This window comes from Porites lutea, chromosome 8 (assembly GCF_958299795.1).
Source record: "Porites lutea chromosome 8, jaPorLute2.1, whole genome shotgun sequence".
NCBI classification, from domain to species: domain Eukaryota; kingdom Metazoa; phylum Cnidaria; class Anthozoa; order Scleractinia; family Poritidae; genus Porites; species Porites lutea.
Genome location: NC_133208.1, coordinates 9472007 through 9499198, shown reverse-complemented (window position 1 = coordinate 9499198; position 27192 = coordinate 9472007). Strand labels below are relative to the sequence as shown.

General features: G+C 37.2%; 1 protein-coding gene across 1 annotated transcript in view; it reads right to left on the bottom strand.

Moving 5' to 3' along the window:
* The window catches only part of LOC140946340 (WD repeat-containing and planar cell polarity effector protein fritz homolog), a 48561-nt gene that overhangs the window by 2474 nt on the left and 18895 nt on the right, over nucleotides 1-27192 (bottom strand). The window contains exons 7-23 of the mRNA XM_073395438.1: nucleotides 26072-26149; nucleotides 24698-24801; nucleotides 23310-23372; nucleotides 21768-21867; nucleotides 19975-20011; nucleotides 14466-14536; nucleotides 12901-12951; nucleotides 12350-12421; nucleotides 11689-11780; nucleotides 10992-11099; nucleotides 9799-9904; nucleotides 8515-8629; nucleotides 6276-6399; nucleotides 5503-5566; nucleotides 3771-3867; nucleotides 2878-3084; nucleotides 2073-2101 (exon numbers count right to left, since the gene is read on the bottom strand). Of these exons, the coding sequence (XP_073251539.1) occupies nucleotides 2073-2101; nucleotides 2878-3084; nucleotides 3771-3867; nucleotides 5503-5566; nucleotides 6276-6399; nucleotides 8515-8629; nucleotides 9799-9904; nucleotides 10992-11099; nucleotides 11689-11780; nucleotides 12350-12421; nucleotides 12901-12951; nucleotides 14466-14536; nucleotides 19975-20011; nucleotides 21768-21867; nucleotides 23310-23372; nucleotides 24698-24801; nucleotides 26072-26149 (1518 nt within the window). The remainder of the gene's footprint in view (nucleotides 1-2072; nucleotides 2102-2877; nucleotides 3085-3770; nucleotides 3868-5502; nucleotides 5567-6275; nucleotides 6400-8514; nucleotides 8630-9798; nucleotides 9905-10991; nucleotides 11100-11688; nucleotides 11781-12349; nucleotides 12422-12900; nucleotides 12952-14465; nucleotides 14537-19974; nucleotides 20012-21767; nucleotides 21868-23309; nucleotides 23373-24697; nucleotides 24802-26071; nucleotides 26150-27192) is intronic.

Here is a 27192-nt window from a genome sequence, read left to right as displayed (position 1 = left end):
TCACAGGGATGTCATCAAATCAAGTCAAAATAGCAAGGTTTTACGAATTCTTCTTTACACTAGGTTGAAGATAAACAAAAAGTAAACCTTTGTACAAGTTTCCATTCCTGTAGCATGTTTAATTTCAAAAATACAGCAATTTGAACTTCCGAGTTTTCAGTGCGTGACATCAAAATAGGAATGCTCTCTCATTGAAAAAAGGCCTCTCCTCTTGATTTTCACCAGTATAACCATTTTAAGTTTTAGAAGATATGTTTATGTGCATGTATGCTAGTTTTCGAGTCAAAAGGAAGAACTTTTATAGAAAAAGTGAACTCCAGATGTTTTTCTTGATTTCTGGCAGCCATATTGGTGGACCAAAATGGTCCACCAATATGGCGTCTCCATACAAAGCTCTACAAAGTTGCGTGAAATGTTTCGGCAAATAACTCAGAAACTGTGGGCCACAAAGACCTGAGACTTGGATAAATTGTTTATATATTAGTCTTTTATAACATTTCATTTTCTTGGCTTCTCCCACTGGATGGTTTCCAATTTATTTTTACGTTGCGTGACAGTGAAAACGATCTATAAGCACATATTTTAAGTAACTATGAACCAACTAATTTTTTGTTGTTTTTGTTCTTTTTTAACATCAAATTCAACGCGACAGTTGGTTTGAGTTCAATTTACACAGCGCATTAACACCTCAAAGCAGTATACACGTCAACTTTTTTAAGAAAATTTTTCTATCCCCTTCACACAAAGAGAGGGTTTAAAAGCTGGTCTCAACAGATAAGATAAAAATTGCCTTTACCTGTTATATTGAGAAGGAAAACTATTTCTTTTGGTAGTGAAAATATTTATTTGAACAAAACTAAAGACTGCAGAAAGAATAAAAGGCAGATGTCAAAGCACGCACAGATGACAACACTCAGCTTCGTCAACAAGAGATCTGGGTACAAGATTACCCCGACCCAAACAACAACAGTTACACCTTGGGAGACTTAAAAGATGGAACCCATATGGAACTCCTCTTTCCATCAATAGTCATAGATTATCATTCTCTTACAAAATACGCGAAATAAGAGTTTGAAAATGATTGTCAGAACATTGGAATTGAATTCTTAAAGAAGAAAATACTGGGAGCCGGCTCACTTTAATCTCCTCGCCACCAAAAAGGAAAAGAAGGAAAAATAACACTATACTAACAATTGGCTTCTGACTAAGATAGAAAGCCAAAAGGAAAAAGATTTACAGCGATTTCTGAATCTCATAGCTATACTGTTATAGTGGCAAACTAACCATAAATCATTCTGTTTTCCTTTTTAATGTTACTGGTCTATACATTAGGGATGCCTCCCCCAGTAAAAAGGGGTTTGAAGGGGGAGATCATGGACCGCCCCGGGTGGTATGGTCCGGCGCTGACCTGGCCCCATAGAGGGTCTGTGGCTTTTCCCCAAGATAATAGTAATGTTAGTACTGCTGAGGTGAGGGCAAAACGCCAGCTCTATAATGCATGTACGTGTGGCAGTTTACTATGCAGCCTCACTAAGGAGCCATTCTTTGCCTCTTCACAAAACACTTCTCCATGGGTACGTGAAGGTACAGAGATGGAGGAGCTGGAGAAGAAGAGTAAGATGAGCGGCATAGGAGACTATAGGGAGATGGGATTACTAACCGACTGGAATATCACAAAATTTCAATACTTGGTAGAGATACGGACAAGCTTTCTGTTGAACAGTTTTCGTGGAAAAGACCTATTTAGGAAGTTCCTAAGTGAGCTAAAGGAGATAATGACAACGTCAGCTATATTCTAGCTCTTGCTTTTTTTTGTTATTACAATGGTGGTTTTGTTTTGTCATCCCGGCCGTTTTGCTTGTTTCGGTGATTTCAATTTGGTCATGTATACAGCCATTTTGCTCGTTTCAATGGTTTTGTTTTGTTGTTTCGGGTTTTAGTACATGCCAATTTTGTCTGGGTGGCCTTAGTTTGTCTGGTTGCACTGACAATCATCATGGACACAAATTATATTAATTTTTTTACAAATGTAATTAAAATCATTTTCTACGAAATATATTATTTTTAATCACCTCATCAGTGTCTTGTCCTGAATAGTGAGCTAAAAAAGGAAAAATTAAATGATAGAATGAAACTAACCTCTGACGAAGTGCAGGCAGACTGAGATATTTAAAAAGATGCTTTAATGATCTCCCTTATCTCTTTCTCTCATTATTTAGCCTGTTCCATAGGGTTCAGATAGTGGAGAGCGGTGCGAAGTAAAGAAAGCGATGAAAAGTAGAGGGGACTGGGGAGAGAGGTGCGGGTTCCCTCTCTCACCTCTCCTCCTCCCTTTACTTGCTTTTATTATTTCGCACTCCTTTTTACTTTGCACGGCTCTCCACTATCTGAACGCCTGGAAAAGGTTACCATTTTTTGTTTTTGCGCTGCTTGCCTGCTTTTTTTCCTCATATTTGCGGCGACCGAGACCCTAGCACAGGCTCGATGTGAAGACTTTGTTTTCCATTTAAAATGAAGCACATACTCTTGTGCTATCTTTGGATAAAAAGCAAGACTCAGCATCACCATTTTATTATTTTAACCCTTGCAATAATGCACATCAAGCACCATATTTTAGACTTTAAGCTTTCAATGTTGCCCATCAAGGCCAGCTAAACTGCAGAATTGCTGAGTTTTGAACAAAATAAGTTTATTAAAGTCTGCCTTAATATTTCTGGTGCTAGGGGTGAGACTGTGTTAATGGAAATGGATGATGTAACCCCTCTGATGCTCATGCTTTCAAAAACATGTCCTCTTGCAACCAACTACATATATCATGGACACTAACTCAATGAAGACCAAGGGTGTCTGCAATGATAGAATAAGTTATTGACTCACTTCTTTGAGGTCCTTGTAACATTAGTATAGCTCCATCATCATCTTCTTCACCTAAAGGCATGAGATCTTGAGGGGAGAGTGTGTGATTATGTACGTAGACATACTCATCACCATGGTAAACAGCTCCTCCTCTGGTCCTTTCATCATTGGTTATGTCTTCTTCTGTGTACGACAGGTCATCTTCATCATCATAAGATTCACCAGTGTCTATGACAGAAAAGAATTCCAATCAATACCAGAGTCACAGTTTCTAACATTTGACTAACAAACTTCTAGAATGGAGTTAAACTTCCCTTAGATGAAAATGTTGGGACACCATGCATGCAACCACCTAACAGCCATAAAAATCTGCTTGTGTTAACAAATGGGGGTACTCCAGAAGCTCTGGCAAAAAATTGCGGTCTAGTTGTGATGGAAGATCCAACTACTCACACTATTATTTTTGGGAGGAACACTATGTCTGACATTTGTTTCTCAACACTTTTGTTCACTAAAAAACACGCATAATTAAAGCAAAAGTTCGTAAATAGCAGCTAGGCCACCCTCATGGCTACAATCCTTCGCCTGGTCGATCAAAATGCACTGAAATGCACTTTTCTTGGCCTTTAAAATTACAGTTGGACTCCTGCGAATGGAGGCAGTGGGGTCACCCCTTCCATACCACCCCCACCTCATGCCTTTGACTCTAGTCTATTGCCACCTCATTATTATAATAATTTTCTCCCTCAACTTTAAGTTTTCTGGAGGATACTAAACTAGGTTTTGAAGAAAAGAAGATGACTGAGCATATTTATTTGCTGGGCAAAAGGAATGTGCTCATATGGTCATAAGGCAGTTTTTCATGGTATCAAATCTAACGAAAGCCATATAAAGGGGTAAAGACAACTACCCACCTGATGTAAGAGGTTCATTATCAATTTGAACTGCTCTCTGTTTTGCTACTTCAGCTAGAGGATAATTACCAATATCACACGCTAGGTAGTGAATATCCTAAAAGATTTAAGCAACAAGATATTCTGATTGATTGTTTAGAATATGTGCAGTGTGGTCAAAATGTTGCCGCACTGTTCAGCTGCTTATAGTAAAAGGTCATTGAGTCCGGTGTATGACATTTGCAGACTGCAGACTGCAGACTGCATGAGGCAGCAAGACTGTAAATTGAATGAAACCAAAAATATCGTGGCATCATCATCAACATTACCTTGTTCCGAGAAGTACATGTAAGGCCTAGAAGTGAAGTTTATATTTTTCACACAAATTACACCAACCTCATTCCTGAAGGAGTTGTTGGCTGTTCTTCTTGTATTGAATTAGAGCAGAATAATGTCTGCCGATGTCACAAACTTGCTCATGAATCCATAGCAACAGTCTAGAATGATCTGTTCGGTTTAGATTATTTAGCATATCCTTAAATACTGCTAAGATGAAATACGTCATTTAAAAGGTGTTAAATGTCCGTGATCTATCCTAGTTGTTTTTGTCGGCATAACTGTAGCGAGCACGAAGTGCTTGCAATCTAAAAACTCTTTTTTACAGAAGACTACTATTTAGACAGGCATTAGTGGGCATTGCTACTTGTCATTACCAATTCACAATAATCAAAGAAGAATAAAGAAACAACGCAATTAGTGATATGCCGGATGAGTCAATAAGGAGTCGCGTCGGTGAAGAATAGCCAACAACATCTTGGAAATGAGGCCAATGTAACTTTGCGCAAAAATATCAACCTTGTTCTCAGGCTACTTTCTCACTTTCACACAATGTTATATTTTTGATGGTGTCACCTTTATTAGGAAGATTTTTGGTGTCTTTTAATTTACAATCTGCAATCTGTGGTCTGCACTCTGTGGTATGCAGTCTGCAGTCTGCAAATGTCATACACCGTTGCAGGTTTACCTCCCAGCCAGAACATTAAATTCACTGGTGCCTACTAATACGCTTGGGTGGTGTGGGAGTAAAAGAGGAAAGTGTCTCACCCAAGAACAATCTAATGACCCAAGTCAAGGCTCAAATTTGTTGGTTGTTGAGAAACACCAACAGACAAAGCTCTGTACATTTGTACATTTGGATAAAACAACATTTCTCAGAATATTTTGTAGCGAGATAGTTGTATGGAAAATTATTTCCCTAATTTCTTTTGATTCATTGATTCCTAATTTTTTATGTTGATAAAAGGCATTTTTGATGGTGTTACAAGAAAAAACCAGCAATCAAATATTGAATGCTTCTTATTGAGCTTTAACTAAAAAGAGCAGGTGGTAGTCCAGCACTACAATAATGCTCTTGATTATCACCATTCATTGGCAATTTTTACTTTGAATTGTATTCTTGAGATTTAAATACACTTTTTGATATTTTTTGGCAAAATCATTATCAGAAATTGTACTGAGGATAGTTTAATTAATATAAACTAGAATTTGATCTAATGTCTTTGAAGGAATATTGTGTCTGACTACTCTTGATGGTGGAAATATATAAAACATCTTGCTCCTTTGTAAAGCTTTACATAGACCTCGTTAACAACCTACATATTAGTAAACGGCTATTGTTGAACAATGAAAGGAGACTTTTTCAGCTTTATAAGCAATGCCACTGAAAAAAAATAAAAATTGGAGAACAACTTACCATGAAGAGGTCTTTAGCTCCAATGTCTACAGCCAATAAAAAGGCTTTCTCAAATCTCTTATATCTACAGTTAACAAACATGAAGTCAGCTAAAAACGTTCTAATATAATCAAGAAATTAAGCTAGATGAAATATGAAGATTAAGGCATTGCTGACAACTCTCAGTGACTCATTCTAATTAATATTTTTAATTAGTCACTGGAAGGCAATAAAAAGATGATAGTGGTTTATTGTGACCTTTTTAGCTGGAAATCAGGTTATACCAACACAGTTTCCATAATATTGTTAATAAAAGTATTAATTTATTTCAGTGACTGCATATTTTAAAAAAGAGAAACAAAAGTAATTGGGGAGTAGGGCAGAAATACAGAGAACTGTATATGGCAATAATACAAGTAGGGCAATAATTATCATTTTTAATAAAATTACTGCAACACTGATTATTCTACAATTAGAAAAAGAAGAGGGGCTATTACTGAAAAGCAAAAACAAATTTCTGCACTTGATATTCAAAGCAAAAAAATGTGCCAATTCTTTATCAATTAAGTATTCTTTAGGTTTAATTAAGAATCTTGACCTCTAGTGCTTCAGGAAAGTGCCCCTGGAAAAGTGCTTAATATATAGTTGGAGTATAGCAAATTTCAGCCTCTTTCAATGGCACCAAAATGGAAAACAATTGAAGCCTCTTAGCTACTTGTAATAGAGAGGCTGCAGCTTATATATGAGTGCTTGTTTGTATAATAATAATATAATAAATAATTTCCGATTAACACCTGAGTAAGTGGTGAAAGAACCTTCTGGAAAGCTTGCTGATTGGCTCTCTGAACTCCAACACTGTAGCATCTAATAATGGTCGGCTGGGAGCATAGAAACTTCCCAGTGCCTCTTCTAAAAGACCTGAAGTTAATGATAGGTATAACAGACAAGTGTATAACATGCAGTACCTGCACAAACAACACGCCCAGTGCTTCTTCAGAAACAACAATTAAGAGCATTATTATGAAGATTTTTTTAATACACCACTGATGTAATAAAATCAAATTAGCATGACTCAAATTAATGTGAATGATGAAGTTAATCTTTCAAAAGAACAATAGAAACTAATTAAAATTAAAGAATACTTCTAAAGGAAGAGAATTAGTGTAAATGTTATAGCTATATGACATTTTAAGGCGACTTAATGAATTTGCGCATCCTACAAACTAAGACATGGACAGCGTATAAGAGTAAACAACAACAAAAATTTAAAAAAAAAAAGATTAGATATTTCGGATCTTGTTTACTGTGGGTAATGTCGACCGAGATATCGGTCGATATAGCGGTCGATATAGCGGTCGACAGTCGGTCGATACTCGGTCGACACTCGGTCGACAGTCGGTCGATACTCGGTCGACACTCGGTCGATACTCGGTCGACGCTCGGTCGACAGTCGGTCGATATAGCGGTCGATAGGCGGTCGATAGTCAGTCGATAGTGGGTCGACACTCGGTCGAGACACGGTCGATAGTCGTTCCAGATGTGTCTCGGCCGATATAGCTTTTCGTTCACCGACACTTCGCCGACTTTTCGCCGACACTTTGCTGACATTACACCGACATTTCGCTGACACTTCGCCGATAGTTGGTCGATAGTTGGTCGATACTTGACCGATGTATCGGTCAGTAATTGGTCGACACTCCGTCGATGGTCGGTCGACACTTAGCATTTCCTACATTTTTTAGCTTGGAAAACAAGGAATTAGAAAGCATTTTCTAGCTTGGACCTTACTGTTTTTTTAAATTGTCTTTCTGCTTTTTTAATTTCAAACTTCAATGTACTTAGCCAAAATTCCGGATTAATAGCTATTAGTCATTTATCTAGCCTTTTCTTTTAATTCTCGTGAACGGGATTTAGCCTATCTGTATCGATGCCCACCACCTTTTCGCAGACGTTTCCTCCCCTCGTTTTTTTTTTTTTAGGGGTGGGAGTCTCGCTACGCGTAGCCGGCTAGAATTGAATCATGAAGAAGTCCGCTAAGTGAGAATGATAGGCCTTCAGCTTCTTGTTATGTGATTTATTCCCACCGTGTAAGGCCTATATCTGGCTGATTTTTCCTATGCCGAGAATTTTTCAACCGACTCAGAACTACATTGATGAAAAAATGTATTTACAGTTCATTTTTTTAAACTTGTTTTTCCTTAACAAGTTAAGATAATATTAATGTTAACGCGGTGCATACTGTTTTCCTTTTCGTGGATGACCAAAAGTGACTTACCATTCAATATTAATTTCTGTATACGCATGGTCGTCTCTATTTTGAACAAAATATAAATATAAAGCGAAAGGACAGAGCAAAAGGACAGGATAATGTAATGAGAACGTAGCGTATCCCACAATAAATGAATGTGTTCAGTCTGCTGGATATTTTTGTCACCTTCCTCGGCACATTATCAGCACGTTTTATCAATAACTGATCATTGAACAAAGGACTGTTCCCGTCTTCAATACAGAAATATATAAGTTTAATTTGTGGTCTCTGCACAAGCGAGAACTTGGCGTGATGAAGCAGGTCAAAGCCCGATAATAAAAGATGTGTATTCCTCGCTCTTAAAGCATGTCATGAACAGTAATTAATGACGTCTTTGCTTAAAAAAAAGCCATTGGACTCACCTGATAAATTAACACACGACTGATATTCGAACGACAGTTAACCGATATACCACCGACAGTTGACCGATATATCACCGACATATGACCGATAGCAAGTCGAGGTGCGTCGTCGAAATATCGACCGATACTCGGCCGATAGTCTATCTCACTATCGACCGACTATCGACCGACTATCGACCGACTATCGACCGACTATCGACCGACTGTCGACCGACTATCGACCGACTGTCGACCGCTATATCGACCGCTATGTCAACCGATATCTCGGTCGACATTACCCACAGTAAACAAGATCCGATATTTCTGTACCAAATATGGCTGCATGTGTGAGAATTAAGAGTAGGAAAAATATTTTGTTCACACCTTCTCTCTCTGAATTAAGTGGAAGTTTCAAAAGGTAGTTCATTATGATCATTAAGCAGGCAAAACATGCTCTACCCTCTGTGTTCCAGTTCATACTATTAAGAAAGTTGACTGCCTGTTAAAGCAAAAATACAGTCAAATCACTGAACTTTATCTTAATACCCCAATTTTCTGTCCAAGAATTAAGCTTAGTATAATATAAAACATCACTACAATTTAATTAACAGAGACTTGAACAAATTATGATCAACCTCACAAATGCCTACTCAACCGAAGACAACATTCCTTTCCCAAGCTTAGCCAATCACATTGTACTTACAAAATTTGGGAAAGTTGACCTTGACCGCAGGGGAATCTGATAATTACTTGATCTACATGAAACACTGGGAAAGCTTTCTGACCTCTAATACACGTCAGATTCAAATTAAAGCAGCAAAAGTAAGATTTAGTCAAATTTTAGAATACCTCATGTACTGCATAACCTTAGCAAACGAAAGAAAAGAAGGAAAACGGTAACTCTAGGGTCACGTTTTAGTCGTGTTTAGCCTGTCAACACTTTATTTCACAACTGTTAATTGGTCACTTACCACGCAAATAAAACAATGGGAAAGGAATGTTGTTTTCGGTTGAGCAGGCATTTGTGGGGATCAAGGGATGAAAAACGAGCTCCCCTAAAAACGCCTGCATGGGAGGCTGCCTCTTGTGGGAACTGGTCAAACACTACTGAGTTGAGAATCCCAGAGTCCCACGTCAAACTGGGATTCAAGCTAAGCCATGTAAATCTTCATTAAATGATATTCAACCACCAAAAATATAATCACTTAAATGGACAAGGATAGCACATGTCAATGGAAAGCTATCGCTGTGTATGAAGGCAAATGGAATGTGACTTCAGTGTATCACATATCCCATAGTGTTACAGAGCTATATTCATTTATGGCAGCTAGAAATTATTAATTACCATCATGATCACCCTTCCTCTGAAAACTAATAAGAATAAAGTTGCTGTACCCCATATCTTGAAGAGTGTTACAGAGCCATATACCTGTATGGCAGATTGAAATTAATTACCATCATGATCAACAGAGGTCTAATTGTGACTCAGTGATTTTATCAGGGAGGAAAACCAGACCAACAGTTTCTTCCCCCAAAGTTGAAGGAAAGTGGATGGGCTCTTAAATACTATTCACTGCTTAACCTTATTACAATACTATTAGTAATAAAAATATATATATAATAATAATATAAACACATTTTAATAAAAAATTATTCATTTACAAGTACCTCTTCAGCTTGATCATGTTTGATGTACTCAGACACCATCTCGACTGTACCAAGCCTTCCATTAGTGAGGACACCAAGTTCAAATCTTAAAAGGCACAAAGGGCCTCTACCATAAAAAACAGAAAAAATGCCAGACAATAAATATTTCAAATGGCTTTACAAATAAGTAAGCCATTTAATTATCACAGTATTATAACTCATTTAACAATTATTATTGAATGAGACTGGGTATGATGTGAAGAATTATGCAGATCGATGAGATCTCCATAACTCTCCACATCATGCGAAAACCGAATTCAATAATTATTGTTTTATTATTCATTCAAAATATTTTTAAGTTCTTATGATGACAAGAGTAGACTTTCTTCAAAACTTTGGCTGACTCCTCGGTATGGATTAGGATATAAACAGATGCAACAGGTTTCTTGCAAATGCTCCTCAAAAAGTAGATAAAATTCAAATAGCAATATGTTGCTATTCTTGCATTTCTTCCGTTCAGTTTTAGTCAGAAATTTAGCTTTTTTGTCATCACTGACAGATAGCCATGATGTTGGTTTGTTGGTAGTACCAAAAGAAAAACTTTGCTTCAAACTATTCGTGGTTAAATCTATTGACCTCCACACAATTTCCCCAGGGTTGTATATAAGAGCTGGTAGCCGGCGAAGTTTGCCTGCTTCCCTGCAAGGCTTCGCCACTACTTTCATTACTTCAAGAGTCAAGATATGGCAAGGAGATGATGTTTATCTGGTTTAAACTTAGGCTCAATGAAAATACAAATTTGCACTCCCTATCGTTAGCTCCAGCAAAACCACCATAAAGATACAAAAAAATTTCATTTCACTATTTGTTTACAAGGTTGTATTATTGAAATTTCGCTTTGTCTTTCTTTGAATAACATGATTTTCACGGTATAATTGCAGCTTAATTCATCCCCCTGACATTAAAGTTTCAAGGCCAAAATGCCAGGCTGCATTTTCCAGCGTTCAGTTTTCAAAAATTTTCCAGGGGAGCAGGCCCCCAGACCCCCCTAGAAATGATGGGCTTTAGCCCATCATATGGCTCCTCTGGACCAACAACGGTCTTCTTTTCAAGAAAACCCTGTTTCTCTTTAAATGGATTGATTTTTATAATATTGAAAATTATTGAATGTATAAGCATTAATACCAACATTATATTATTGCAACTTAACAAACCTGTCAAGTAAGACAATTAAGTTGTCATGACAACCAATACTGTTTTCTGCAATGTTTGCAATGGGAGCTTCACAGGACCAAGAAACACTCCTCAGTTTTATTGGGATTCTACGGAAATAATTTTTAGTTGGGTCATTTACCTTTTAAAGGTGGTCAAATTAATTTTGCACCTCATATGCATCTACATTGTACAGCATATCAAAACAGGAATTCATCAAGACTGCTTTTGCACATCCATGAGATTTCACATGGGAAGTGTTTGACATGCTCATCAGTTATTCTGATAATTAGGGACCTTCAGCAAGGAAGAAGTCTTTATCAAAATGTCTTTATGAAAGTGAATTAATGTTTTTTCAAACTTTGTTGGGTATATTTGAACCCGGCTAATTAAAGATACCAAAGGTAGGTAAATTTTCCTTCAAAATTTTATGGAGCTTTAATGTTTGCACTCCTGGACCACATATTATGGCGGATTTATTTGTCACTCAGTCTCCAACTTTTAAATCTAAGGATGTAATCCCATAGTGTTTCTATTCAAATGAAATCTCTTTGGCAGAATGAGTTCGTTAATTTCCATAATATTTTTTTTCCAAAAGGAAATTAGATTTTTTTATTTGTTTCCTTTGGCTACTATTCAGAGTCAAGTGTTAAAATATATAACACACTTAATTGTTGCATGCATTTCTTAACAGCTTACGTGAAGAGTTTTTTCAGTTCCAGCAAATGCCTTGGAGAAGGGTTCTCTGCTACAAGCTGTAATAACACTGGAGCTAAAGCCATATCAAATATCTGAGAAAAAATATGAACAATAACCAATAAAAGCACTTACTAACAGTTAACAACAGGCTCCCGTAGTTCCAACGTTGGATAGTGCTATCCACTGGATAAATCACTAACCAGTGGATAAGTATTAAGGAAAACAAAATGCGTTATCCACTGGCCTGGAACTGGATAGAACTTTATCCACAGGATAGTATTTGCTAATTTTTCTTATGGTATTACGTACAGTATTGGGTACCCTCCCTCTCAACAACTGGTTACTGACAAAAGTGGATCTCAGTTGACTGTATGTTACAACAAAAATTTGGGGTAGACATGCTTTTTGTAAAGAGAAATAATATTTACATCTAGTGTCAAACACTTGTCAATGTTGCAGCTTAATATGGCTTTCAATACACCTAGGCATGAGTATTCTTAAAACCCCAAGTTTCTTAGACCTTCCATATTCATAAACTAACTGTACCCTGCAATGTAAGTTATTAGTTCTCAATGTTTTAATTATGGTAGGATAGTCTAATTAATGCATTACAAACTTTGAAACTATTTTGTTGGCTAAAGTGTAAAATTTAACAAAGTACCTGAATATCTCCCTCAGCACTGCAAACAAGCACTACAGCATCCCCTGGGTGCCACTGAATAAGTGATGGCATCTGAAGAACATGCAGTTAACAGTAAATAGTAGAAGCTAGTTCATATTCAAATGGTTTCAACCCGAGTTGATTCCACTGACTTCTAGCCCTAATTATTCATGATTAAGAATATGACAAAAGACAATGACAACAGTTTTTTCATATTCATAATAGACCATGCATGAATAATAAGGACTGGAGCAAATGGAAATAGAGGATCAAACTATGATGACCCAATTTTATTTTGAATTTCATTTGAACTACAACATTGTCATTAATTTTTCTAAATGGACTTTCACCCATTTGCTCCGGCCCTGAAAATGTCACCAAAAAATGCCTTTTGAAGCTAGTTGAGATATTTTCTGGTCACTAACAGTACGTGGTGTAGAAGAATCAAAACTAAAACCCAAAATGCTGTTTGTAAGTCAAGCACTATGTTATCTTCTGTTGCTGAAGCAAACAATAGTTAACAAATAAATAGATACAGAGAAGTTAATTACCAACGAGGCCTTAGTCATCTGTGTAACTCTCCTATGATCATCGTACAGCATCTATGAGAAAAAACACATTTTGGAAATATATTATTTCATTAAATAGCATCAGTATCATTGAAAGATATCAACTAGCATCATTATTGTGGTTGTTCTAACTTCCTGCAAAGAAGATAACCATTTTCAATTTTTGGATCAAAGAAAAAACTACAGGAAACTTGCGGATACATCATTTAGCAAATAGAGAAATCTGGTTATAGAAGATCATCAAAATAAATTGCTGGTATTTAAAGCTGAAATGAAACATCCAAGAAAAATTGCAGCTGCTGTGAACATCAGTGCTTGTCAACACTACCAATTGTGTGCAATTGTGACATGATCTTTTACATTTCATGTCACTGAACATGTGCGTTGCTTTAAAAATTCTCTTGTTGTCTGATGATATTTCTCAAATTTATTTTCTCCAAGAAAAAATAATATCCTATATATGTGCTACATGGCATTATGTTTTCAAAATTAAATTGGGTCATGCCACTGGGACGCACTGACTAGAAGTTGCTACAAAAATCTTAATGTGATTGCCACAACGAGTAGCTTTGCAAGCATGATTTTCATGGATATTTTGTAACTAAAGTTATTGCTTCTGATCCACAAAATTAATCCATACAATTATTATTGTCATTCTGATGTTGGGTGCTCTCTTTCAAATATAAGACTAATCACTATTGAGTGAGTGAGTGACACACTGATTTGCATATTGCAGTGCCTACTGACAGCAACTTGTTGGATATGCCATCGATATCCCAGCCTGCAAGCAAGCTCTCCAGGGCACTCTGGCAGTGGAGCAGGAAAAGGAAGGAGAGCTTGCAACTACATCTCTGGAATTTGAATTCCACTTCCAATTCCCCTATGACTCCCCGACGACTGAGCTATCACATTTCCGCCAAACAGCACAAAGTGGAAACAACTGCAAGTGTATACAAACATTAAAAGCCAGTGCCAAGGGTAATAACGTCATTACTAATGCCATCTCTGCTAATCAGCATTTCGCATTGACTTTTTCGATGCAGATATTCAAATTCCAGAGACGTAGTTGCAAGCTGCTCCTTCCTTTACCTGTCCCACCGCCAGAGTGCCCCGATCAATATCTCTCTTTCAAACACAAGACTAATCACTATTAAGTGAGTGAGTGAGTGACACACTGATTTGCATATTGCAGTGCCTACTGACAGCAACTTGTTGGATATGCCATCGATATCCCAGCCTGCAAGCAAGCTCTCCGGGGCACTCTAGCAGTGGGGCAGGAAAAGGAAGGAGAGCTTGCAACTACATCTCTGGAATTTGAAATCCACATAACGTCATTACTAATGTCATCTCTACTAATCAGCATTTCACATCGACTTTTTCTATGCAGATATTCAAATTCCAGAGACGTAGTTGCAAGCTGCTCCTTCCTTTACCCACCCCACCACCAGAGTGCCCCGGAGAGCTTGCTCGCAGGCTATCAATATCTATGAGTTAATAAAACAAACTGGAGTAAATATTGCACAGATGACAGGTGTTATATATCTTACCAATGTACCATCTGTACAGCCCAGCAGTAGTTTGTCTTCAGCATGATTTCTTTGCTGTGTGACAATGGCAGCTGGACATAAAATCGACAAAATAAGGTGAGGTATTGGTTCTAATGACATATACCATACTCATCATGAATAGTCATATACAAGTCACCACAAATCAGTAGAGGTTTTGTAAGAAAATGAAAGATTGAGATGAGTGGCATAAATGAATCAATATTATCAACAAACACACAAAGGTGGCCAATAAAGGACAACAAGTAGAGATTTTAAGTCAGCAGCTTGAACAATTCATTGAAAAAATTCTTAAAACGATCTTTAATCTGAGTTAACTCTCTCCAAATGATCAATGGTGAGAACAGTAGAGTCATGAAGATTCCCATCCCAAGTAGTCTTAACTTGTTTAGTGTAATCAGCAAAGGTGACTGAAACATTATTAAATATATAGTCAAGTCTCAGTCAAGGTTTCAGTATCAGTTTTATGCATAATCAGATAACCAATTCTCACAAGATCTTGTAACAACCCTATGGCATTAGAACCTTGTGTCAAGAAACTTACAAGACCTTATAAGAATCTTGTATTAAGAATCTTGTGTGATCTTGTAAGAAACTAGTGTCAAGAATCTTTCAAGATTATGTTTTAATTTGTGTCATGCCAACTGACAAAAGCTGGATGGGACTAGATTCGATGGTGTCTAGAAAACAAAGACTAAAGACCGAAGACCTAGAAAACGAAGACCCCTCTTAAACTCACTTGGAAATGGCTTTGAAACTGCCTATAACTACTTCTAAAATCTAGAGGAGTGTAAGAAACAACACGGTTGTCAATTATCCAAAATTTTGACCAAGGTCTTCACAGGGAAGACCTAGAAAACACCAAAGAAGCTCCTGGCGCTAAATGTGATCTTGGCATGAATCTTGGCAGGAATCTTGGTAACAATCTTGCCATAGATCTTGGTAAGAATCTTGGCAGGAATCTTGGCAAGCTTATAAAACTGACTTTCTTTGTACCCTTTACTAAGAACGGTAAATTTAAACTTACGAAATGTGGACTTTCTCCTAAAGGTTTTTGTATTCTACGCAGTGTAACACGGATTATGGTTAAAACGTATAATTGCAGCTGTAACAGGAACATGTATCTTTGTTGATGCAGCAAGGTAATATAAATAAAGATTGCAGAGTTTTATTTGGAGATATTTTTATTGTGCCTTCCTTGGGTCTAGCCTTGCGATATTTCACAGGAATGTGCAGCCCAGGGTGGGGAAATTTGGTTGCATTTGACTGGAATGATTTGCCCGGGGGCAGGGAATTCGGCTGCAAATTTTGGATGCGGGGACGTCAAATATAGGGACATGGGGGATGTGAATGATTATTGCAAAAGTCGCAGGTAAATGTGATATCAGTCAGTTTCATCGTGAATATGTTTTGGTGAACGCAGCTCACCCTACCCTCCTTATGGTTCCAATATTCCACCAAAGAGACTTAGACATTGGTTTCACTTTCCTCAATGCAGGGGGTCTTCACCACGTTACTCGTCATGAAGGATTTCCAAGGTAAGGTTATGCTGTGTTCGTCTTGATTATGACTAAAATCCTAACACATCTTTGCTTGAATCTTGTAAACTAACAAATTATGTCGAGATATCTTTTTCAAAATCTGAGTACTTCTAAACACTACAGGAGTGTAAGAAACAACACGGTTGTCAATTATCCACAATTTTGACCCAGGTCTTTGTTTTCTAGACCTAGAAAATAAAGTCCTAGAAAACGAAGGCCTAGAAAGGGAAGACCCAGAAAACGCCAAAGAAGCTCCTGGCGCTAAATGTCTTGGCAGGAATCTTGGCATGAATCTTGGTAACAATCTTGCTAGATCTCGGAAAGAATCTTGGCAGGAATCTCGGTAACAATCTTGGTATGAATCTTGCCATAGATCTTGGCAAGAATCTTCGTAAGAATCTTGGCAAGAATATATGCAAGAATATTGGCAAGAATCTTGGTAAGAATCTTGGTAGGAATCTTTGCAAGAATCTTGGCAAGAATATTGGCAAGCACCTTAACAGGAATATTTGCAAGAATCTTGGCAAGAATATTGGCAAGAATCTCAGCAGGAATTTTAATTGGCATGAACCTTGGTAAGAATCTTGGCAGGAATTTTGGCAAGAATCTTGGTAAGAATATTGGCAAGAATCTCGGCAAAAATCTTGGCATGGATCTTGGCAAAAATCATGGCATGAATCGTGGCAAGAATCTTGGCAGGAATTTTAATTGACATGAATCTTGGTAAGAATATTGGCAAGAATCTCGGCAGGAATCTTGGCATTAATCTTGACAGGAAACTTGACAATAATCTTGGCAGGAATCTTGGCGAGAATCTTGGCAGGAATCTTGGCAAAAATCTTGGCAAGAATCTTGGCAGGAATTTTAATTGGCATGAATCTTGGTAAGAATCTTGCCATAGATCTTGGCAAGAATCTTAGCAGGAATCTTGGCAAGAATCTTGGCAGGATTCTTGACAGGAAACTTGGTAACAATGTTGGCAATAATCTTGGCAGGAATCTTGGCGAGAATCTTGGTACGAATCTTGGCAGGAATCTTTCCAAGAATCTTGGCAAGAACCTTGGCAGGAATCTTGGTAAGAATCATGCCATAGATCTTGGCAAGAATCTTGGCAGGAATCTTGACAAGAATCTTGGTAAGAATCTTGGCAAGAATCTTGACGAGAACCTTGACAGGAATCTTTGCAAGAATCTTGGCAAGAATATTGGCAAGAATCTTGGCATAGATCTTGACAAAAATCTTGGCGAGAACCTTGACAGGAATCTTTGCAAGAATCATGGCAAGAATCTTGGCAAGAATCTTGGCATGAATATTAACAAGAATCTTGGCATGGATCTTGGCAAAAATCTTGGCATGAATCTTGGCAAGAACCTTGGCAAGAACCTTAGCAGGAACCTTGGTAAGAATCTTGCCATAGATCTTGGCAAGAATTTTGGCAAGAATCTTGGCATTATCTTGGTAAGAATCTTGGCAAGAATCTTGGCTTTAATCTTGGCAAGAATCTTGACAAGAATCTTGGCATGAATCTTGGCAAGAAACCTTGGCAGGAATCTTGGCAAGAATCTTGGCAAGAATTTTGGCATGAATCTTGGTAAGAATCTTGGCAACAATCTTGGCTTTAATCTTGGTAAGAATCTTGGCAAGAATCTTGGCATGAATCTTGGTAAAAATCCTGATAAGGAATCTTTGCAAGAATCTTGGCAAGAATATTGGCAAGAATCTTGGCATGGATCGTGGCAAAAATCTTGGCATGAATTTTGGCAAGAACCTTGGCAGGAATCTTTGCAAGAATATTGGCACGAATGTTGGCATGGATCTTGGCAAGAACCTTGGCAAGAACCTTGGCAGGAATCTTGGCAGGAATCTCGGTAAGAATTTTGGCATGAATCGTGGTAAGAATCTTGGCAAAAATCTTGGCAAGAATCTTGGCAGGGATCTTGGCAAGAATCTTGGCCAAAAATCTTGGCAAGAATCTTGGCAGGAATCTTGGCATTAATCTTGGTAAGAATCTTGGCCAAAAATCTTGGCAAGAATTTTGGCAGGGATCTTGGCAAGAATTTGCAGGAATCTTAGTAAGAATCTTGGCCAGAATCTTGGTAAGAATCTTGGCAATGGCACAGGCTATTGTAATCTTTGTGCTAAGAAGAACTTTTTACATCAGGCACTTTTTTCACGATCATTCAGTGTTCAAGTAACTTTTATAAGGCTTTTTTGCTTAACCTTTTTTAGTTGTCTAATAATTCTCTTTGTGCTACCATGGCATATCACATGACTTTAACACGCTATGAAGTGTGTCATTTAACACGCTGCTGGAAATAAAAGATTAAGCATGTTAAGACATGCAAAACAAAAGCTACCATGACACTTGTTTCTTTATTAAATATGCACATGTGCATGTAAGATGTCACGCTTAGCATGCCATGTTATCGCAAGCGTTTCCGTGTCGTCACCGTTATGCTGGAAATCCTGTAGAGGATCACATTTTTGCTAACTGATGTACTGTTTGTCTGTCCAGTTGTGCGTAGCGAAAGTTGATGTTATATTTATCTGGCTCATGATTGCTTGGTTTGTGAGAATGAGGATGACTACAAGAAATTAAGACATTACATTAAACTTAGAAATATCGATAAGCTCATTGATTTGATCTCAGTAAATTAAGGTGCATGAAATTGTGTTTTAAAATTTAACAGAAAAGTACACAAAGTGGTGCAAACATAGGGATGATGATTTTAATTAACTCAAGAAAGCAGCAAGTTGAGTTATAACATAGTGACATATTTTTACCACCACCTAGTTAGCTCAGTTGGGAGAGCACTGGTCTGCTGAGCAAGAGGTCATATGTTCAAATCCCGGTCGGACCAACACTCAGGGTCTTTAAAATAACTGCACAAAGGAGAAAGTACAGTGCTGCCTTTGTAATGACATCTGCGAACGGTTAGACTTTCTAGTCTTCTCGGATGAGGGCGAAAAACCGTAGGGCCCACCTCACAGTATTTTCACTTATCTGGTTCTCGTGGCATGTAAAAAAACCCACACCACTGTTCCCACCAAAATGAAGCCTACTAAATGCCCAGAAAAAGACAAAAAATGAGGCAAGAAAAGCGAAAAAAAGAGGGGAGGAGAGAAAGTGAAAAGTAAAAGTCAAGACTGCTAGGTCACTTTTAAACCCAAAAGCTATCTCTAAGTTTTGCTTTCTGTGAATGCCCAAACTTTGCAAGGTAATATTTTGCATCTGGATCAGGAGGCCGTGAAGTATACGATTTGTAAATGGCTTTATGGTAAGTTCTAACTCTTTATAGCACAACAGTGACCAGAAAACCGCTCGACTAGCTTCAATTCGGCAAAATTTCCAGGGACAAATGGATGAAATAACCACTTAACAGGACAGTGCTTATATAAGTTAGTGCTAAGAGATGATGCTCATTGAATGACAAGCCCCTTGCTGATTATCAACAAATTACCTTCCTAATAGATAATGAAAAGGAAGACAAGAGCAAACTTTGTGTAAGAGAAGTATTCTAGCAATGCTGTTCATAGGACAAGGGGAAACAAACTAATAAGTAAGCAAACATGGTAGTTAAAATACAAAAACAAATAATGGCCAAAAAAGGGAAAGAAAACCTTGGCTGAGATTCAAACCTGGAACCGCCTGCACTAATGCTGAACAGTTTCTTAATCAGTAATCATATCTCAGTTGTTCAAAAATGCATGAATGGGATCAGTATAATGTGTTTGAAAATTGCCCTCCCCTAACCCAACATTTTGCCCCAAGTAAGAGATTAGTGTAAATGTTGGGTCAGGGAAGGGGTATGTGGGCAGCTTTACATAACCTTACTCTGATCTGTTGTGGCTTTCTACTTTACGAAAAACTAAAAGAAAAGTCTACCTGACATAACTGAAAACTTATTGCAAATGAGTTATAGGATAAATGTAGATAAACTGTAACATACCTTTTACTGGGATAGTAGTAACAGCTAGCCTTTCAATCTAAAGGTTTTAAAATATAGAATTACAAAATCATATAACAAACTAAAAATTTACTACTTAAGTGAAATATGACCATCCACATGCAGGCTTGTAATAATTGCTATTCTATTCAGGACTATGGTTACCCAGACAATTATTTACTGCACATACACTAATACCATGACAATAACAAATTTAAAACTATTTATGATGGTAGACATGAAATGCTCATTGTTCTCCACAGAGGAGGCACATTGTCTTTTGTGGAGACTTTAGAAATGGTCCTTTTTTTAAGGGATGTATGGCTATTCAAGAGGTGGGTCCTTGATGGAGATAGGATAAAAATTATAAAACAATGCTTATGACATTATACCAAAAAAGTTTGGGATACATGGATAAGGTTCAAGACGCCCTGTAGACAGGAAGGCAGACAGTTTACAGTTACTACTTACACAAGAAAGTATCATAAATATAGAGTTGTCTGCATATTTAGAAAGAGTCTTTTTTTGCAGGAGCAATTTAGATCATTGAGAAATATATAAAAGTATAAAGCCTACAAGTGAAAGTACTGATGCTTATTATTTTTATGATAAGAAGATGCATACTGAAACTGTTTACTTCAGTTGCATAATGCATCTGCAGAAATATTTCTGCCCATTTTTTTATTTTTGGATCTTTTGTTAAACTCTTCTCAATCAACTTGTTTTAGAAAGAAAAAAATGCATTATTTTGCAATCCTATTGACATGGAATACTCCCGGGATGCTTTTGACGTTTCTTCGCCCTCGAATTTTTAACTAGTGATAAATCACTGCTGTTCATGTTATAAACATTACTTAAATTATCAAATTTTACCTCCATATTAAATAAAATATAAAACTGATGAGGGGCAACTCATGTCAACAACCATTGCAACAGAAATACTCTTGAAGCATTCATAGCAACCACTGTAACATTATATTAGTAAATGCACAGGGTAAAGACAGCAAACCTAGAAATAGCTCCCTAGGTTAGCTATCACAATAACCATAATTATGGTGGCCCACAACTGTCACAGCAAAACCAAAACCCTCATGGCGAAACCAAAAACCTCGTGGCAAAACCAAATACTTCACAGCAAAAGCAAAATTAGCTTTGGTTTTGCCGTGGATATTTGCTTTTGCCGTGAGGTATTTGGTTTTTGCTGTGAAGTATTTGGTTTTGCCGTGAGGTCTTTAGTTTTGCTGTGAAGCTTTTGGTTTTGCCGTGAGGTTTTTGTTTTTGCCGTGAGGTTTTTGGTTTTGCTGTGAGGTTTTTGGTTTTGCCATGAGGTATTGTGTGTTTGCCGTGAGGTTTTTGGTTTTGCTGTGACATTTGTGGGCCACCATACATAATAGTTAAAGTAATGCAAATAACAAAATATTAATATTGAAGATATGTGCGTTTGAGCTGAGCAGTCACACTGAAATAGCTCTGCCAACTCTAGAATTTTGTTATGATGTTGAAGCTTATGAAGCAATGATTGCAGAGAAAACTAAGCAAGTAAGACAGGAACCATTACATGACATTGATTCTCTCCTTTGCAAAACCGTTACTTTGTTAATCTCTCTTTTTCAAACCCTTTTCAAATACAGTAATATTAGAACTTGTGAGACTGACCTGCCTTGATTAGCTTAGCTACCTGCTGGTCCGTAGAATTGTAAACATATTGGAGCATATAAAAAATGACTTGATCTTCAACAAGAAGTGTTGTTGTTGATAAATTATTTGTTTGTTGCAGAGGGTTTAGATGAACTAACCTTAGTGCCTGTGTATTCATAAATACAACTGTCCACACTAGAATCACCACCACCTGCTGATGACTGCTCCAATGTGTGCACATGGTGTGGTTGATTAAAACTGATGAAAGATTTCAGATACACTGCTGGTTATTTACAACTTTTCAAAGCACCAGAGAATGCTTTCAATTTATACGCTACACACAGCTCTCTTTACTGGATTGAAATCCCATTTGGCCTGTTCTAAGCACCAGCTATATTCCAGGGCTGAAAGCTGGGTTAAGATAACCCAGGGTTAGTGTGAAATTTGAATTCAGATTTGAAAGCTTAAAAGGCGTTTCAGTTTTAGATCTTTTAGTCTACAAGTTGATGATTGGAAGCTCTAAAAATAGCACAGAAAATTATGCGAGAAAATGCTTTTGAACACACGGAAAAGAATACTGGGTTAAATTGAACCCCACGTTAAGTGCTAATCGGCCTTCAAACAACTGGGCCCAGTATTTTAGATCAAACTATCTCAGCGATGAGAAAGATAATTTTCTTAGTGAACCTTACATGTTGACATGACGTTCTCTTTAGAGGGTTTTTGTTTGAGGCCGGAGGATGGACATTTTGTCTGGTTGTTTGCTATTGTATATCTGGTACTTTGATGCCAATATTTGAGGGTTTTTTAAATTTTTTTATTATAATTTTTTTTTACTTAAGCAACTCATGAACTTACTGACTAGAGGATAACAGAATATGCAATTACCTAAGTTTCTTTGCTGCTTGATTGTTTTCCCTTTTCATTTAAATGAAATTGAAGTGACAAAGATTACAACCTCAGTTATTGTACCTTATCATCTTTTTTGAAAAGAAAAAATTTGCCATGATAAACAACTGAAAATTCTGTTGTTGCCATTCCCCCTTCCCATTCCTCTACCAACCGCCCAGTTTCATTAAAAATTGTCCTTTTTAAAGAGAATTTGAGAAAACTCCAGCCTTGCCTGGCAAATTGATTCTTGGGTTCCAGAAACGCTGGAAACAGTGTTTCTGAGTGTGCTATTTCAAAAATGTCCTGGGGGGCATGCCCCCAGACTCCCCTAGGTAGCTTGCACCTTTGGTGCTCACAAGGCGCCCATCAGCACCAAAAAAAATTTGGCCTCTGGTACTTTGAGAAATATGTCCACTACTTTAAAAACTGTTGAAAACCCAGCTAAAGAGGGTACTTTTTAGAAATGACAAACAGTCATGATGTGTTGCAACACAGTATATGATAAACATCTCTTTTGTAGGGCACTTTTTGACATAAATATATAGTGAATTGAAAAAGAGAACCAAAGAAAAGGCTATCAGTCTGTGGGACTAGACTGTCCTAAAATAGCTATAACTTCAGTGTAGTCCCTCTTTTCTCTGGACACCAGATAACCACCAGTTTGACACCAACTGTTTCCCCTTTTCAACACATAGTGCAGAAATTGCTCTTAAAATTAATGTACAACCAATTATCAGTCAACCGTATCTAGTTGTCTTACTGCAGAAATCTACATCCACTTCATGGAGATTAGACACCACATAACACACCTGAAGGCAGCGTGGATGGGATCGCATTCTGTTCTGACAAAGCCAAGTAACTCCAACTTTGGCCTTGAAAAAATGATTCAAAAGGAAATGGTAAAAAACAATGACTGATATGCATGGAGACTGGATATGTATAATATAGGAAACAATAATACTAAAAAGATCATTATATTGTGAAGAGAGTATTGTATCAGGAGTACCAAAAACTCTTGCCATGTGAAAATTGAAGGCACCTTGCATAATTGCTTCCCAAGACTCTTCCTATTATGGACTTGTGGATACAATTATCGGTGTCTCATCTCAATTTTGTTACAAAAGAACACATCAAATGGGCAAAGGGCAGAATCGTACAACCCTGAGACAGCAGTACAATGGATTAACATGGCTTAAGCTATATGACCCAGGGAACGGAGACATACTCCTGGTGGTCGCTTCTCTCCACCTGAAAGTTTTGGATTAAGTGATGACTGGAATTATGTCTGTGTTTTTGCAGGCTAAGAGTCAACGGTAAACAAGGAAGGCTTTGTTTGATGGGTTATTTAACAATTAATGATTAAGGCTGAGTATCTTATGAAGAATTATGGCGATCGAGAAGGGTGTTATCACGAGATCTCCATAATTCTTTATAAGATACAAAAGCCGAATTCAATAATTGTTTTATTATTCATTCGAAATTATTCCTAGTTTAAAAACATAGCTAAAACAAGCTTACCTGCATCGATGTTAAGTTTATCTTCGATAGTTTACGTTTAGGTTTGTCCAGCTCCGCAACTATTCTCCAAATAGCAGATGTCGCCCTCTGAGTTGTCTTCTTGCAGTTTTTGCTATGTTTTTAGCCATTATTTTGCCTAGTTCCAGCTGTAGTTCTTACTCTTGAAACGAGTGAAGCGTCTGTCATTTTAGTTTTTACAACGAAAACAACTCAATCTGGTCCCCAGGTCTTCCCGGTTAATGCTGCATTAACCTGTAGAAGGCTGCATTTTTGACGTCATATCCTCGTTAAACACAAAATTCTTCCAAATTTGGTCATAAGTAACCTGTTATGGTGAATTATGCGTGTGCTTTTAGCCAATCAGAATTGGGGAAATATTTTGAATGAATTAATTCATTATAATTATCATTAATCATCATGAATTAATTCATTATAATTATAAAATATTTTGTAGTCTGTGAGAAAGTGTCCCTTATCAAATCCATTCTCTATGACAGCTCATACAAAATAATTGTCAAAAGAATATAGCAACTTTTAACTCATTTTTCTCTAAAGCTTTGTAAAAAAAAACACACAAGAGTACTTCATTCATTTGGTTAGTTTGGAAAGAAACAAATTCACTATCTCTCTGATCTTTTTCCACTGTAGTACAAATGTAGATGTAATGATATCTTATTACCCGTTCAAACCAAAGATGACCATATTTGCCCTGTCTTTCTCGCCTGTCATTGGAGACCAAGGCCATGCTTCTTCGCTGTGACTTACTGACCACCAAACAACTACCTGAAATAAGTTCAGTCAGGTATTAAAATAATTAACAACCCTCCAAGTTGCAACCATTTTAGTCACCATGGTGCTTAAAATTTTGGAACTGATTTGGAAAATAGTCGCCAAGTTGCAATTGGTGACCATGAAGAATAGCCGTTTGTATAGAAACAAAAATGGTAATCATTTCTACTGACATATGAAGAACATTTATTCTAGCTGATTTGATTACTATTGCTCTTTTAGTTTTCAATTGAAAAACATGCTAAATTGAGAACTTAAAAAAGTCCCAGAGCTAAGCATTTTGAAATGAACATCAATGAAACTTGACCTGCATTCTTTCGCCTTGCACATGACATTCTAACCTTATGCCAGGTGTCAGTTAGCACGTATTCGAAGTGCCTTACTTGTCAACAGTGTCGATTTCTTGGATATCTTAGGAATGCTTGTCTGGCCAAGCATGGTGGTCTTTTAATAGACCTTTTTTACTGATACGGCGGCCATATTGAATTAATTCGATTTAAGGAGTATTATAGGATGCCCTGAGGGGGCATGAGCACATTTCGTTTGTATTTTAGAGCACTTTTCCGGACATTTTTTCTTAAAGTTTTCTTAGAATAAGATTCTAATGGGAAAAAAGATCCTTGTGCCGTGTTTGGATGTAATAATGATCGCCTTTTTGCCTTCAATATACAGTGAAAGACCATATTTGTAATACTAATCTAGAAAAAGGCGATCATTATTACATCCAAACATGGCAGAAGGATCTTTTTTCCCATTACAATCTTATTCTAAGAAAACTTTAAGAAAAGATGTCCCTAAAAGCGCTTGAAAATACAAACAAAATATGCTCATGCCCCCTGGGCATACTATAATACTCCTTTAATTGAATTAATTCAATATGGCCGCCGTATCGGTAAAAAGGTCTATTGGACTACATATTTTAAATATTTTTGGATCCATAAACAGTCTAGATAATAACACGAAGAGGGAAAGGTAAATTGGTACAAAGTTAACACAGAAAATTGTGTAATAACCATAACATGAGAGCGGAGCAGTGAGTTGAATTGCGATTTTGTAAATAGAAGCGATAATAGTAAGCCATTGCAAAAACTGACAGCTCATGGTTGTTGCAACAAATTTATTTGTTACACACCTGTAGCGAGGATAAAGTAAAAAGAAAATCTATTATTTCAAAAGCGGATTTTTGTTTGGGCTCCTTTCAATGGATTGGGAAAAAAAGGACACCATCAAATTAATGTTCCATGAAGGCAACACAAAATCTTACCATATCTTGTCTTGAATTGATGGACAAATGTCTCTGAAGTCTTTTAATTGATGGTCCAGGGACATCAACGTATGAGGTCTGGTGAAAAGTAAATAGAAATAAGACCGTAGTACAAGTACTGTGGTTTTAAAATACACATAACGTAGAGCCCCCAGTAGCTCAGTGGTAGAGCATCTCATTAATCTAGAAACTGGAAGGTCATGGGCTTGAATTTCTTCTGGAGCTTGGAAATTTTTCTAAGCTTTCTACTGTTTGATTTCTCTTCCTATCAAATTGTTATTGTTGTACAGCCTTGGTCTTGTATGCTGGTGAACAGCTGATTTTCATTGCCTTTTAAAATTATATTAACCTAGCTTTATCCCATGCTGTTTCATCATGTGTGTTACCGAGTTCCCTCTTGGGTAGAGTTGTTACTTTGAAGCCAAGTTACTGCTAATCCTAATAAAGTTAACCGCAATCAGAAAATGTGAGTTACCATGGTAACTAACCCTCCTGAATTTGCACTAACCAGCAGCCTTCAAGCAACTCAGGTCTAGGGGCTCAAATGCCTGTTTCTTTGCTTGTGGATTGAAAACTTGGTATAAAAGGGAGAGGGAAGGGCTTATTTTTCATAAAGTTCATTATGTCATTGCAGATCATGTCACTGTCAGGTAAAGTTTTTTCAGAGAAATGTTGGTAAAAAATGGTGTGTGTAAAAAAAATTGATTGAGAACTAGTTAACAATTATACACCACTGTGCTACAGTGTATAATGGCTGTGGCTGCACTTAGCAAGTTAATAGGATTAGTTTATGGATGGCTGGACTCAACTTAGAATTTCACAAAAACCTCTGAGGTCATGTGGCTTTGTCTTATTGCTTGCTTGGGTTGCTCATAACTATTGCTTTGTGTGCTAATGTCTTAGAGTTACTGACAAAATTTTACCCCCGTATTAGTGATTGTAGAGGCAACTTGGTGCAAGTCTACAATACTTGTCACAAATTGTTGAAACAGAAACCTTTTCTCTTAAATGTTCTTTAAAATTTCTTACATTCACTCTTCACACCTTTGTTCTTGCCCAGATGGCCCCTCTCCTTCCCTAATGTTGAGCCATGTGTATTTTAGAGCACTGAGACGACTGTA